Source organism: Arachis duranensis, chromosome 6 (genome assembly GCF_000817695.3).
Source record: "Arachis duranensis cultivar V14167 chromosome 6, aradu.V14167.gnm2.J7QH, whole genome shotgun sequence".
Classification (NCBI taxonomy): domain Eukaryota; kingdom Viridiplantae; phylum Streptophyta; class Magnoliopsida; order Fabales; family Fabaceae; genus Arachis; species Arachis duranensis.
Window position 1 is genome coordinate 88,177,429 of NC_029777.3, and position 15,337 is coordinate 88,192,765.

At 34.1% G+C, this 15,337-nt stretch overlaps 1 protein-coding gene across 1 annotated transcript; it reads right to left on the minus strand.

Moving 5' to 3' along the window:
- Positions 1-7,944: 7,944 nt before the first annotated feature.
- LOC107494505 (casein kinase 1-like protein HD16) lies at positions 7,945-14,685 on the minus strand. Its single transcript, XM_016115542.3, has 17 exons — positions 14,398-14,685; positions 13,088-13,560; positions 12,583-12,708; positions 12,396-12,469; positions 12,233-12,302; positions 12,099-12,154; positions 11,927-11,998; positions 11,758-11,852; positions 11,568-11,634; positions 11,359-11,488; positions 11,049-11,267; positions 10,802-10,932; positions 9,782-9,956; positions 9,602-9,692; positions 8,864-9,021; positions 8,580-8,768; positions 7,945-8,415 (listed from the first exon to the last, which is right to left on the minus strand). Exons 2-17 carry the CDS (start codon positions 13,502-13,504, stop codon positions 8,356-8,358), a joined length of 2,130 nt encoding a protein of 709 aa, XP_015971028.1. The 5' UTR covers positions 13,505-13,560; positions 14,398-14,685; the 3' UTR covers positions 7,945-8,355.
- Between the last annotated feature and the right edge of the window lie 652 nt (positions 14,686-15,337).

The window sequence follows — 15,337 nt, forward strand, 5'->3', positions numbered from 1 at the left end:
AAGACATTTCTAATGTCTTTATCAGAGTGATCACTGATTCATATTCGTAAACTTATCCTTGTGACAGTTTTTTTTTTAATAGCGTTTACTATCTACTTATAAATATTCTCTTCCATAGAAAATGATAGAATTTCTCTGTATAAATAAATAATGCTAAGTGATAAAACTCTTTTGTAATCAAGTTAATAGAATAAAGTTTTAAAATAGACTTTAAAAAACGTTTATTTTTATAGATATTGATAAAACTTTAGTATAACATTCAGTTATTAGATTTTATGATATTTTCAAGATTTTGGAATGGGACAATATGTCATTTGCATAAGGCGTATTGTCAATACGCAAAAGGCATATTGTCCTTCTTTCATAATTTAAAAAACATCATAAAATCTAATAAATGAGTGTTACACCAAAATTTCTTTCATATCCAAAAAAAAGTATCCTTAAAATGTTTAAAATGAGTCATGTGTTGTAAAAGATATATAAAGATGTATAAATAGAAGACTCTAGTATTAAAATAATTAGCTCAATAATGATTTATATATATATATATATAATAATATTATATGTTGTAATGTGTATATATATACAAAGATAGAAAGAAGTATTAAAAGTAAAGAGAGAGAGAATTGCATATGTTTATTGTTACTATCTCAATATAATATTGATGATTAATATTGCTATTAATATTATATGTAAAGAGTAATAGAAAAGAGAATTTAAAATACTTATAAAATAAAAGAAGAGAAAGAATTGTAGTAGAAATATAAAGAGAAGAGTATTTGATTGCAACATAAAGAGAGAATTGATTTTATTATTACTTGCTTGTGTAACATCAACGGAGGTTAACCTCCTGTTTATAAGCATGTAGGATGAAAATTTTCCACCTTCATTAATATCATTCTCTCTTGAGAATGTAAGTTTCATATAGAAAATGGGCATCCACGTCCCATTCCTATCACAACACTCCTCTAATGATGGGCATCCTCTTTATCACAACACTCCTCTTTAGATGTCTATTTAGAATTATGCCTTGTTAAAACTTTATTAAAGAAAAATCCAATGGAAAAAAATTTTAGTGAAAAAAATAGAGTACAATATCCTTTGTGATGAGGATTGTCTCATTAAAAACCTTGTCAAGAAAAACCCAATGGGAAAAAACCTGACCAAGGAAAAAAGAGTACAGTCTCCCCCTCTTGCTGACATCATTTAATGTCTCGAAATCGACGCATCCCAATCTCATGTACCAATCTTTCAAAGGAGGATTTTGGGAGTGACTTTGTGAATAAATCTGCCAAATTGTCACTTGAGCAAATCTGTTGGACATCAATTGTCCTTTGATTTTGAAGATCATGAATGAAGAAGAATTCGGGAGAAATGTGCTTTGTTCTATCGCCTTTAATGTATCCGCCTTTAAGTTGAGCAATGCATGCTGTATTATCTTCAAACAGGACAGTTGGAGCTATCTTATGATCAATCAGTCCACATGATGACATAATATATTGAATCAAACTCCTCAGCCAAAAACACTCGCGACTAGCTTCATGAATTGCCAGTATTTCAGCATGATTAGAGGATGTTGCAGCAATTGTCTATTTCGTGGACCTCCAAGATATAGCTGTACCACCATATGTGAACAGGTATCCTGTTTGAGATCTCCCTTTATGTGGATCAGACAAGTATCCGGCATCTGCATAGCCAACTAGTTGTGACTTGGATCCGTAGGGATAAAACAATCCCATATCAACCGTTCCATGAAGATATCAAAAATTTTGTTTGATTCCACTCCAATGTCTTCTGGTTGGAGAGGAACTATACCTTGCTAGTAAATTCACCGCGAATGATATGTCAGGTCGCATATTATTAGCAAGATACATTAGCGCTCCAATGGCACTAAGATATGGTACTTCAGGACCAAGGATATCTTCATTTTCTTCTTTAGGACGGAATTGATCCTTTTTCACATCCAAAGATCTTACGATCATTGGGGTACTTAATGGATGTGACTTATCCATATAAAATCTCTTCAAGATCTTTTCTGTGTATGCTGTTTGATGAATAAAGATCCCGTCTTTTATATGCTCGATCTGCAGGCCGAGACAAAATTTAGTCTTTCCAAGATCTTTCATCTCAAACTCTTCTTTTAGAGTTTTTATAATTATTGGAATCTCTTCAGGAGTCCCAATGATGTTTAAATCATCAACGTACACAGCAATTATAATGAACCCAGATGTAGTTTTCTTTATGAAAACACATAGGCAGATGTCATCATTCTTGAAACCGTTTTTGGCCAGATACTCAGTAAGACGATTATACCGCATTCGTCCAGATTGCTTTAGACCATATAAAGATCTTTGCAATTTGACTGAGTATAACCCTTGCGAATATTCCTTGGATGGTTTAGATATCTTTAGTCCTTCAGGGACTTTCATATAGATATCCCGATCTAATGAGCCGTATAAATAGGTTGTTACCACATCCATTAAATGCATATGCAGTTTATGATATGCAGATAAACTGACCAAATAACGCAAAGTTATCGCATCCACTACAGGGGAATACGTTTCTTCATAATCTATACTGGGCCTTTGTGAAAAATCTTGTGCCACAAGTCGGGCTTTGTAGCGCACGACTTCATTTTTCTCATTTTGTTTTCTCACAAATACTCATTTGTATCCAACAGGTTTTACATCTGCAGGTGTACGGACTACAGGTCCAAAGACTTCACGTTTTGCAAGTGAGTCTAATTCAGCCTTCATGGCTGCTTCCCATTTTGGCCAATCATTTCTTTATGAATCTAATTCATAGAAATTATGTCCAGTAAAATGGACGAATTATAAATTTCTAAAATAATAAATAGAAATATAGCAAATAAAGCCATTGCAACACCCATTAAAGGAGTAGTTCCCCACCCCGGAGCTACTTTACCATATTCTGAATTCAACGGTTTCAATAAAGCCCCTACAGTAGTACTGATCTTGGCTCAAGATCCTTATTTTCATGCATGATATTCAATGCCACATTATATGCAAATATTTCATTGATAATTGTCTTATTTCGGTCCCATTTCTCTCCTGTAAAGACATCATTTATCGAGATCTCGTCATTTTCACAATTTTCAGGTACCTGAACGTCTTCTGGCGTTAATATTATATCAGAATTTTGGACAACTGCAGGTGTCTCTACTATGTCTTTTTCAACAGGAATATTATTTACCTCTTTTCTCTTTCGAGGATTTTTGTCTTTGGAACCGATAGGCCTGCCATGCTTCTAGCGTGAATTTGCTTCAGTGGCTACTTGTCCTACTGGGACATCAATTCGAATGGGGGCATTTTCCGCTGGTATATAAGATTTGGTAATCCTCTTTGCATCGGAAAATGCATTAGGCAATTCATTTGCTATTCTTTGCAAAGGTATAATCTTTTGAACTTCTAGTTCACATTGCCCTGATCGAGGATCTAAATGCATCAACGATGATGCATTCCAGTTAAGTTCCTTTTCAGGAAGCTTATTCTGTCCCCTTAATGTTGGAAATTTTGATTCATCAAAATGACAATCCACAAACTGTGCTTTAAATACATCTCCAGTTTGTATCTCAAGATACCTCACTATAGAGGGAGAATCATATCCAACATATATTCCCAATTTTCTTTGGGGTCCTATTTTGGTGCGATTAGGTGGTGTATTGGGAACATATATCGCACACCCAAATATTCTTAGATGGAAAACATTTGGCTGCTGGCCAAAAGCTAATTACATAGGAGAGAACTGATGGTAATTCGTTGGCCTCAAACGAATAAGTGCTGCGGCATGTAAAACAGCATGCCCCAAACCGAGGTTGAGAGATTTGTTCTCATAAGTAAGAGCCTAGCAATCAATTGGAGGCGTTTAATAAGTGATTCTGCTAATCCATTTTGTGTGTGAACATAAGCTACCTGCTAACCCATTTTGTGTGTGAACATAAGCTACTGGATGTTCAACACTTATTCCATTAGCCATACAATAGGCATCAAAAGTTTGGAAAGTAAATTCACCAGCATTATCAAGACGAATTGCTTTGATTGGATTTTCTGGAAATTGTGCTTTTAATCGAATAATTTGAGCCAATAATCTCGCAAACGCCAGGTTGCGAGAAGATAATAAGCACACATGTGACCATCTCGAAGATGCATCTATCAGGACCATAAAATATCTAAAAGATCCACATGGTGGATGAATAGGTCCACATATATCACCTTGAATCTTTTCTAGGAATTCAGGAGACTCAAATCTAATCTTTACTGGTGATGGCCTTAAAATTAACTTTCCCTGAGAACATGCAGCACAACAAAATTCACTAGTTTTAAGAATCTTCTGGTTCTTTAGTGAATGTCCATGAGAGTTTTCAATAATTCTCCTCATCATGGTTGTTCCCGGGTGACCCAATCGGTCGTGCCAAGTTATGAACTCATTTGAGCTAGTAAACTTCTGGTTTACAATGGCATGTGATTCAATTGCACTAATCTTGGTATAATACAACCCAGATGAAAGTGAGGGTAATTTTTCTAATATAACTTTCTTATTTGGATCATGAGTTGTGATACATAAATACTCATGATTTCCCTCATTCATCGTCTCAACATGATATCCATTTCGGCGAATATCTTTGAAACTCAACAAGTTCCTCAGAGACTTGGTAGATAATAGTGCATTATTTATTATAAATTTTGTTCCTCCAGGAAACAAAATTATAGCTCTTCTGGAGCCTTCTATCACATTGCATGAACCAATAATAGTATTAACATATTCCTCTTTTGGCACAAGATGGGTAAAATATATATCACTTTTGAGAATAATGTATAAACTTGCACTATCCGCAAGGCATACTACATTATTTATTTACATATATACTTCACAATTCCGCATATTAAACTATTCCATCATTGATCAAATGACCAATATTTCCTTCAAGATCCTCAAAGAAATCAGATACATCATAATGAGTGGTGGAGTTCTCAGCATCATTTGAAACAAAATTTGTTTCCTTTCCTTTGTCGTCCTTTTTCAAAGATGCTTGGTAAAGATCGACTAGTTGCCTTGGGGTACGACAGGTACGTGACCAATGGCCCTTTCCACCACAACGGAAACACTTATCCTCTGTTGATTTATTCTGCCCGATATTCCTTTCTTTATCCCACTTCTGGTGAGATCCTCTCTTTTGAATATAATTCTTTTTCCTTCCATAATTTTTCTTGCTATTAAAACCTTGCCATTTACCTCTTCTGGGGTAATGATTTGCCGCATTTACTTTAGGAAATGGGGCAGCGCCAGCAGGACGCGCTTCATGATTTTTTAATAACAACTCATTGTTGCATTCAGCAACAAGAAGGCAAGAAATTAACTCAGAATATTTTTTAAACCCTTTTTCTCGATACTGCTGCTGCAGGAGCATATTCGAGGCATGGAAAGTTGAGAAAGTTTTCTCCAACATATCACGATCAGTTATTTTTTTCCCCACACAATTTCATTCGTGAGGTGATTCGAAACATTGCAGAATTATATTCATTTATAGATTTAAAATCTTGTAAACGCAAATGCGTCCATTCATATCGGGCTTGAGGAAGTATCACTGTTTTCTGATGATTATACCTTTCTTCAAGGTCTTTCCAAAGATTTGCAGGATCTTTTAATATGAGATATTCATTTTTCAACCCTTCGTCAAGATGACGACGAAGAAAAATTATGGCTTTGGCTTTATCCTTCTGGGATGCATTATTTTCAGCCTTAATGGTATCTCCAAGATCCATTGAATCAAGATGGATTATAGCATCTAGTATCCATGATAAATAATTGTTTCCAGATATATCAAGAGCATTGAATTCAAGATGAGAGAGTTTCGACATAATGAAAAATTATTACCTGAGTCTTCCTAAAAATTTGATCAGAGTCTCGTGCTGATAACGTGTTGTAAAAGATATATAAAGATGTATAAATAGAAGACTCTAGTATTAAAATAATTAGCTCAATAATGATTTATATATATATAATAATATTATATGTTGTAATGTGTATATATATACAAATATAGAAAGAAGTATTAAAAGTAAAGAGAGAGAGAATTGCATATGTTTATTGTTACTATCTCAATATAATAAAGATGATTAATATTGCTATTAATATTATATGTAAAGAGTAATAGAAAAGAGAATTTAAAATACTTATAAAATAAAAGAAGAGAAAGAATTGTAGTAGAAATATAAAGAGAAGAGTATTTGATTGCAACATAAAGAGAGAATTGATTTTATTATTACTTGCTTGTGTAACATCAACGGAGGTTAACCTCCTATTTATAAACATGTAGGATGAAAATTTTTCACCTTCATTAATATCATTCTCTCTTGAGAATGTAAGTTTCATATAGGAAATGGTATCCACGTCCCATTCCTATCACAACATCATGTATTTTAAATAGTTTTCTGAAATTGCACAATGTGACCCAACTTAATCAGGACTTGTTTAATGTCATTAGAGTTAGAACAGAACTGAGTCGAAGTGAGTTGAGCTAGACCAAACTCAAGCTCAACTCACAAAAATTGAGCTTGCCTCACAATATATACCAACTCACGAATTAATGAGTTGAGTTTATCCAAACTCAAGCTCCACTCACATAATTCATGAGCTCAATTCTAATCTCAAGTTTGGGCTCACGAGTTCAGCTTATCAAACTATTAATGAGTTGAATTTGAGCATGCTCATAAACTGGCTTGACTCACTTCCAACTCTAAATATCGTACTAATGTAGCTTGATGATAAGGACAACTAGTATCAAGTATTACACTATGATTTGGCTATATGTAATGGATTGATGATATGTTGATAAAAGAGTCGTAACATGTTGATAGTGACATGTTGATATGGACGATAGTGTCATGCATCACAATATTATTTGTCTACGTATCATAACATAATTTTTCAATATGTCATTCACTATAACAACATTGTAAGTGAACATATTAGTCCTCGACTTTGCATTAAATGAATTATTTTAGTTCTTAAAATTGAATGTTGTGAACAAATTCATCCTTAGATTAGTTTTTTTTTTATCTTTTGCTTTATAAATTCAAAATTCTCAATATTTCAAATGTTTTTATAAATGTTTTAAATTTTTTTTTTGTTCACAAATTTTTTTTGCAATTTAATATCAATAATTTTTATAATGTATAAGTATGATATTTTAATAAAAAAATTATATGATTAATTAGAAAATGAAAATTTTTTTCCCAAAATATGTCTATTCTATGTAAATAAAAAATTCATTTAAAACGTTACTTGTTTATATCTTACTGAAAAAATATAAAATATTTTGCCCTTGTCAACCATGTTGCCAAAGTTTGGTTGGAGGTTGAGGTAAATGAGCAGGGAGTTGGATAGCAAGGGAGGAAAGTGGGAAGTTGTCTCTTTCTTGGGTGGTCTACGACTAATAATAGGAGCCATTGAGAATGCTTTATAGCTATGATTGACTGGGGTGTGATGCAACCATCTTTGTCGAGTGTATCACAGCCTTAATCTTTCTTTGGATGCTAATCTTTTAAGAATTTGGGTTGTCAAGATTTACCACAAAAAGGGATCAATCTTCAGAAGTTGGAACTTTTATAACTTGTTGCTTGTAGATCAAGAAGTCCCTCTCGTCAAGTTTTGTTGAAACGGCAAGATTGAAGGTTGGAGTATAAGAGGATTCTTGAAATAGTGAAAGTTTGAACCATACAAAGTTGAAAAGCTCACAAACCTCAGAAGAAGAATGAGCAACTGTTGTCAATAACCTTCCAGGCATAAACAGTTGATACACAATCACTAAAAACAGCACACTTATCAAAAAGGCGTGCTTCTTATTCTCTTAAGTCTTAACCATGTGAACCCATCTGATTATAGATAATTAGTATCGGGTATAGTGGATGCTAACAACCATCATTGTACCGTAGAACTCCCTTGTTTAAATGCTTATGATGATGATCTTCGTAAAAATTTATATCATTACATACAAAATCGCAATTTGTTTAAAAACACAACCATGAAAACATGGCCAAAATAGGCATCAGCCCTTGTATTACACAAGTTAATACTTCTTTCAACAAATCGTTGCTATCCGTTGGCTCGGGTTGATTGGGAACTTGCTCCACAGAATAACCGGTTTCTGTTTCTCGCTTACCATTTGTTTTACAATTATAATGAAAATTTTAAGTGGAAGGCATATTGCATTTAAGAAACAGGCATGGGGGCAAAAAGGCAAACCAACCCGTTCCAACCTAATAATCATTGAAATGCTTCATCATTAAAATTTTGCCTCATTTTTCAAATGGTGGCAAACTTTCAATCCTGAAGCTAGCAAACTGTCCGCCCGTAACAGATTGAAGCAATGTACAGATTCTTGGACCATTTTTCCTGCAAAAAACATCAAACTATTAGTATCCTGTGCGGAAAAAACAATTGAGAAATAGCAGCAGTGGCAAACCACAAAAGACTATAAATGAATTTAGCCATCCTAGAATGGAATAAATGCCAACCATGATATAATAACAGCCTAATACAACACAAGAAACTCGTACCTTTACATGCGTGCTAGGGAAGGCAGAGGTACGCAAAGTCTCTTGAGTTTCATCAAGCAATTTTCGCTTTGGAATGCTAAGTATGAAAGCAGCCTGATCAGCAGTAGCAGCCATGGATGTAATCCGGTAACCACTCTCCCATCGACGATGTATTCCCTCGCTCGGATACAAAAAGTCGAGCTCCACAACCTTTCATCATTAAATGAAAAGTAATAACAATTATCAAGGTGGGTTAAAGTATTCATACATAATAAAGTATCAAAGGTCAAAAAGGGTTTAGATACCTGATCAGAATATCCCGCATTCCTGGACATGACAACACCCCAGCGATTGCCAGCAGTAGTCATAGAGGTAACATGGAATCCTTCTTTCCACTTCTTGTTTATCCATTTAAAAGGAAATGATTCGCTAACTTTATATGACTGCTGTGTGTAGGGAGTCCCTGCAAAGCAACGATCAACTATGAGATATTAAAATAACTCATCATCTACTTCAATATCAACAACTATCTCAACTCAGAAGCTAAATAAGGCAAAAGAAAAGCAATTTTGCTGATAAAATATTCTGATATGTTCTTTTGTTAACTTCTATAACAAAATAAGTTGTTTCAAAGGAAATAATGTTAGAATCCAAGATCGCATATACAAGCTGAAGTTTAAACCGGTTCTGAAAATGACCAAGGTCAGCATTTTATGTTGTGCACTTAGAAATTTGACATGCTTTCTCAGACGCAAATTAAATAGCATTGCAACAATAATATGCTAACAAACTAATTAGAATCTAGATAAAAGACCAATACTTAAAAGGTACAGAAAAAGGACATAAATTACATAAAATCAGTAAGGAAAAAAGGTAAAAAGGAGGGTGGAAAATGATGAATCAGTGATAACTTGATCAAAAAATAATAATGGTCTCTATAATTCAACCCCGTGTCTTTTCTATACAAGTTAATAAAAAGTGTAAAAGAATTGAGTAGTGGAGTAGCTCAAATTAAAACATCATATAAAATGTAAGACTAAAACCTTTGGACATGACAACCAAAGAACTTCCATTAACTGCACCAGCTATTGAACTGATATAGTAATTTTTCTCCCATTGCTCCATAATCCAATCCTGAGAGATCATCAAAACATCAATCATTGCACTAATACATATTTGCTAAACAGAATGAAAGTTATAAACCTGAGAAGAAAGATATATACCTTATGGAGGAAGGCTGGTGACAACTCATATACCTGAGAAGAAAAACCCGTTCCTGCATCCATGATTAGGGCCCACAGATTCGCTGAAGAGGCAACACAGCTTATATACAACCCATCCTCAATACCCTTGTCCACATGCTGCCGGAGCCTAGTGTCTGCTACATTATAGTGATATCTGCGACCAAAGATGTTATTTAAGAAAAGGCCGAAATGCTTAATGCATATAATAAGCAATCAAGTTTATGCATGCATAGTCCTTTCAAGACAGTGCATCAAGCACTAGAAATTACAAAGAATTCTTACTTTGTTTGAATGACCATTACATATGATAACTACAATTGCGTCAAAAGGATTTGAGAAAGATTGCAAGTGCCATTACAAATTCGCAATCACATAAATCAAAAACAGCTTTTACAAGTACAAAGAAGATTTAATCGTTTTTTTTTATAAAATCATATTAACTTGTGATTATGAGAATCCCGAGCAGGGGGGACTTTTGAATCTATTTTTATAAAATTTGCTTACGATTATTATTGTTAAACAAGAGGCTTATAGAATTTTCTGATAACCATATTAGGTTAGACTTCTATGCTGTCTTAAGAAATGATAACTTGGTATGTCCTTACTTTTCCTATCCTTCTGTTTTATTTTTGTTTTGGAGGAGGTGAACATTAGCAATGCCACTGCTTCCCATTATCAGGTAAAGCAGGACATTTAGCAAGATTCACAAAGGAATTTGAGCCTCAACATGCTCAATATAAGGCTGACTTGCTGTGGCTTTGCATATCAGTTACAATATACATCAACATTTGGGAGAAGACTGCAGCCAATAGTCAGGAAAGCTAGAAATACTATGAGCAATAAACATATACTTTTCCGTGTTAAAAGAAGGAGCAACTCAATTATTGAGCAAAAGCACTCATCTGCTCCACCATTTGTGGGGAAAAAGAATCATGTTCAGCAAATGATATAGAACGTATTATCAACAATTTGCAAGACTGAGGAGGGTATATTGATTACCTCTGCTTCATGGGACGGCGTGCATTATACACTGATATCCACTGCGTTGCAGGACTACCTAGTCGTACTTTCTTCTTAGGCTGCTCATCTTCTTCCAGATTTATAAGCATCCTTCCTCGTTTTTGACCGACCTATTTATATTAAGGGTTTGGCGTTTAGGCACAGAAATTAGTAAACAAAATAAAATATATATATATATATATAATAATTTAGCAAAGTAAAAGAATAGAAACTATCAAAAGACAACCTTAAGAGCACCATCAATTCGGATAGGTCTCAATGGAGTGCATGGTTCAATTAAGCTATCAAAAAGTGATATAAGCTTGGAATAATTTGGCTCCTCATCGAATCTCATGTTCGTAACAGCCTCAAGGAACTGTTTAAATGGAGGAGGACAAAAGCAGCACATCAACTCGGGAGAAGTGGCCATCTTTTTCTTACAAACAAGAAAGCTTTTATTGTCACCCTGCAAATTAAGGGGAAAGATAAATAGATTATATATCATGTAAAACTTCTAAACAGGAAACAAGAAATAAAGATAGAGCAAAAAAATGCACCTGATAACCCTGCCATGGTAGTCTCCCTTTTATGAGAAATATTAACGTGTATGCAAGGGACTCAAGATCATCCCTTCGGCTTCCAGTCCTACCTAAATGTGCATGTACACTTGCATACCTTATTGTTCCCCTGAAGGAATAGGATATTATCAACACTGAGAAGAATAATATAATCATGCGAAATTCACAACATTCAAACATTGACGAACCTAAATATATCAGGTCTCTGATCATAATCAACATGTAGACCAGACGATGCATCCTTCCATCTCGATGCTGAAGACATTACAAGATACAAACATTATTATAAATACCATATAGCCAATGTAAATAAAAGCTAGGAAAAATGTTCCAGCATAAAGTAAAACTGAAGCCATCTGATTTTGAAGGAAGACATACCCAAACCAAGATCAATGAGATATAACTTCTTATCATCAGCCGTTCCCGGTTGACCAAGCAAAAAGTTTTCTGGTTTTACATCTCCATGCACAAAGCTGATTCAAATAAATGAGACTCGTTTAAAAAAAATCAATTTAGGCTTGATAAGACTTAAAAAACCAACTTTTACCCTTTTAAATGGAGCTTCTCAAGGATTGATATTGCCTCCACTGCAATGCAAGCAACCATACTTGGTGACATCCTGTCCAGATGCTGAAGGGTTAATGGGACCAAAATGGAAATGGAAAGTGCAGTTAATAAATTAACCTAATAAGGTAACTAAGGGAGAATTCAAATCTCACGATTGGCCAAGAGAGTTCCATACATCCCAAAGACTGGGCCCAAGCATGTCCATGACCTGAAATATTTTATTTTCCTTTAGACAACAGATAGAAAATCAACATATGCTGATGTGACGTTTTGAACCATGTCTCACCAGAATATAAAAATCTCCTTGTCTACCCTTGTAATGAACCCAGGGAATGCCATAACAACCATTCAGAGTACTGCTCAATACCAAAAATACCGAGAAAATTAGCTAGTGTCTTGAGAAATGTCCCCTTCATAAGCGTGTTTAGAAAAGAGGACAGATAACTTACCTGTAGACTTGCCATTCATAAGGAGGCCCATAATTGCAGCCTTTACTGTTTCTGTGCTCAAACTTTAATGCAACCTGTAAACAGAGTTAAATAGTTATATAATGAAAACATGCCAATGTATCATCCCATGTAGGATTTATTAGTATTTCAGTAAATCCTTAAAAAGAGATTGAATTTTTAACATCACCTCAATTGCATCAGGACCAGTTCGATCAGAACCACCACTCATCCTTCTGCCAACATAAACTTGGCCAAAACCACCCTTACCCAATTTCCTTTCTATCTTGTAAACAGGAGAGTTACCAACTTGTACCTGTATCACCAAAAGAATAACCAACTCATGAGGTAACAAGAAATTAAGAACAAACCTTCACTGCATGCTTGAATAAGCATGACAAGGACCAGTATAAAAATATATAATAAATTTTGTTCTAAAAATATCAAAATTCTACAACTATCTCATATTTCCGAAACAAAACAATAAACATCAGTTTAAGACATTAACAAAAACAGAAAAGCCTGTGATAAATGCATTAAATAAACAATTATTATATTCAGCAAATCTAAGAAGCTAACAAAATAAGCCATCATTACCAGATAACTGCATCATAAAATCATCCAAAATAAACTAAATATATTTGGAAATTTAGTAAATCAGTATTAAAAGAGACAATATCCAAAATGGGAGATACCCTCTCAGGGACAGGGGTGGTGCTTGCTTCTTCCTCAGCTCCTCCAGCCACCTTGTCTGCACTTCCACCCTCCATCACAATATTATTATTGGCCACTACCTCTACCTGATTGTAAACAGGTTCAGGAGCCCTTAAACCAACAGGTTCAGGAAGGGCTTCACAAGGTTCAGGGTCTAGATCAATCAATCTTGCTCCACGGCCTCTACCAGCTGCAGTTCGCCTTGTGGGTACAGCTGGTGATGGCCCTTTGCCTACAGCTGTAGCATTACCCCCTCTTCCTCTTCCACCTCCAACTCTCCTCCTAGTTCTGTTCTGAGCAGGTTGTACCCAATTTTCTCCTTGATCAACGGGTAGTGGACCAGGCTGAAGATCACCAAGCCGTTTCGACCTTCTAGCTCCACTTCTCAACTCTGGCATCGTCTCCCCATTCAAATCATAGAACACTTCATTCGCCCCAATTATGCAAAAGTCCTCTGCAATTAAAAAATAAATAAATAAATAAAATCAGTAGAAAAATGAGTTCCAAGCATTCACTCAGTAACCTTTTCAGTAGCAAGAAGAGAGCATGGAAGATGAACTGAAAATATCTATCTATATCTGCAGCATAATTTGAAAAAGTAGGGTGAAAAATATCTATGGAGCTTGCCACACCTTGCCCGCAGATAACAGCATAAAGAAAGTAGCATACTGAAAAGGCAGTAGATACCAAGAAAAAGGTTCTACTTTCAGCAAAATATACTCCACAATCCAACAAGAAAAGGAATGTCTCTAAAAGCATAAAATGCAACCAGTCGCTTTCAGCATTCCAAATTTAACACACAGTACTTCTTATATCACCATTTGTCGGTCAATAATTTAAACTATATTACACAAAACCAGAATAAAATACATACATAAACAGAAGCCAAACAAGTTATTAGCTTCAAGTTTCACCATCTAAACAGATTACACACAACTCCAAACCTACAAATTTTCGCCGATTGCTTCGACTAAACCAAACAACACAAAAACGAACCTAAAACAAATAAAAATAAAAAGTTCCTTTTTTTTTCCTTTCAAAAACAGATTGAGTACTCCATGAAGAAAACCAATCGTGAACCGATCATGAAAACAATATTTTTCAAAAAAATATCCACACGCAAAAAAAGAAAAAAGTTAAACAAAATCACAAAACCGACCATCAAGTTTGCTCAACACTATCACCAGTCACGAAACGATCAAAGAAGAATTTTTCCATAAAATAAATAAATGTTAAATGAACAATCCAAACGTTTAAAAAAAATTGAAAAACTAAAAACTAAAAAACTCACAGATCGATCCGGTAAGCTGCAAAAAGAAGAGGATCGGGTGGCGATTCACGAACAAAAGGGAGAAGAGAGCGATCGAAGTGGGATCGCGAAAGAATCAGTGAAGGAAACGCGAGGAATGCGGAATGCAAGGCAGTGAAAAAGGCAAAGGACAACAACAATAAGAAGAAGCTATTGTATTAACATAACAATCATCGTCACCAAAATCGAAGATGAATTTGTTTAGGGTTCGCAAGAGAAGAAGAAGAAGAAGAAGAAGAAGAGAGGTTAGAGAGTATGGTATTATTATTAGGTGGATAATATTAATACTTTAATATAGTCACCAAAAAAAAAAATACTTTAATATTATATTAATATTTAATATTAATTAATTACTTATAAAAGATGGTTTTGGGATGGAGAATGTGGCAATGGCGATTGGCTAGTGAAGTTTGTTGCTTGTTGTTTGTTGTTTGTTTGTGTTGTGGGTGTGTATTGTTGTATGTCCTATATCTGACATCTTATTTCTTTTTTATTTATCCATGTATTTCTTATACATAATTGTGAATGAATATATAGTTACAATCGTCCCTATGTGATTTGTAACTGTTGATCTAGAAGATTTTTCTTTTTATTAACGTTGAATTGTTGATCCAAAAGAATAAAATCTTACAAAATTACAAAAATATATATGTATATAAAAAATTCATCTTTATATATTTATATACATCATTATATATATATGTGTGTGGGTGTGTGTTTTTTATTATTTTTTTAATATTTTAATTATTCTATTTTTATCCTAAAATATTTAAAATGACATTAATATTATTTTATTATTAAATTTTTCATTAATAATTAACAGAATTAATGCACTATGTATTAGTAATAATATTTTTATTAAAAATATACTTGTTCAGTCTCTTTTCTCCTATTTTCACCTTCTCAATCATCTCAAATTCTA

Excerpts from the sequence above, each read along its gene's own strand:
- LOC107494505 (XM_016115542.3), bottom strand. The coding sequence starts at position 13,504 with ATGCCAGAGTTGAGAAGTGGAGCTAGAAGGTCGAAACGGCTTGGTGAT. Across the intron at positions 9,693-9,781 it reads CACCAGCCTTCCTCCATAAG|GATTGGATTATGGAGCAATG; the intron begins GTATATATCTTT and ends ATGATCTCTCAG. Across the intron at positions 9,022-9,601 it reads TTTGGTTGTCATGTCCAAAG|GGACTCCCTACACACAGCAG; the intron begins GTTTTAGTCTTA and ends GTTGCTTTGCAG.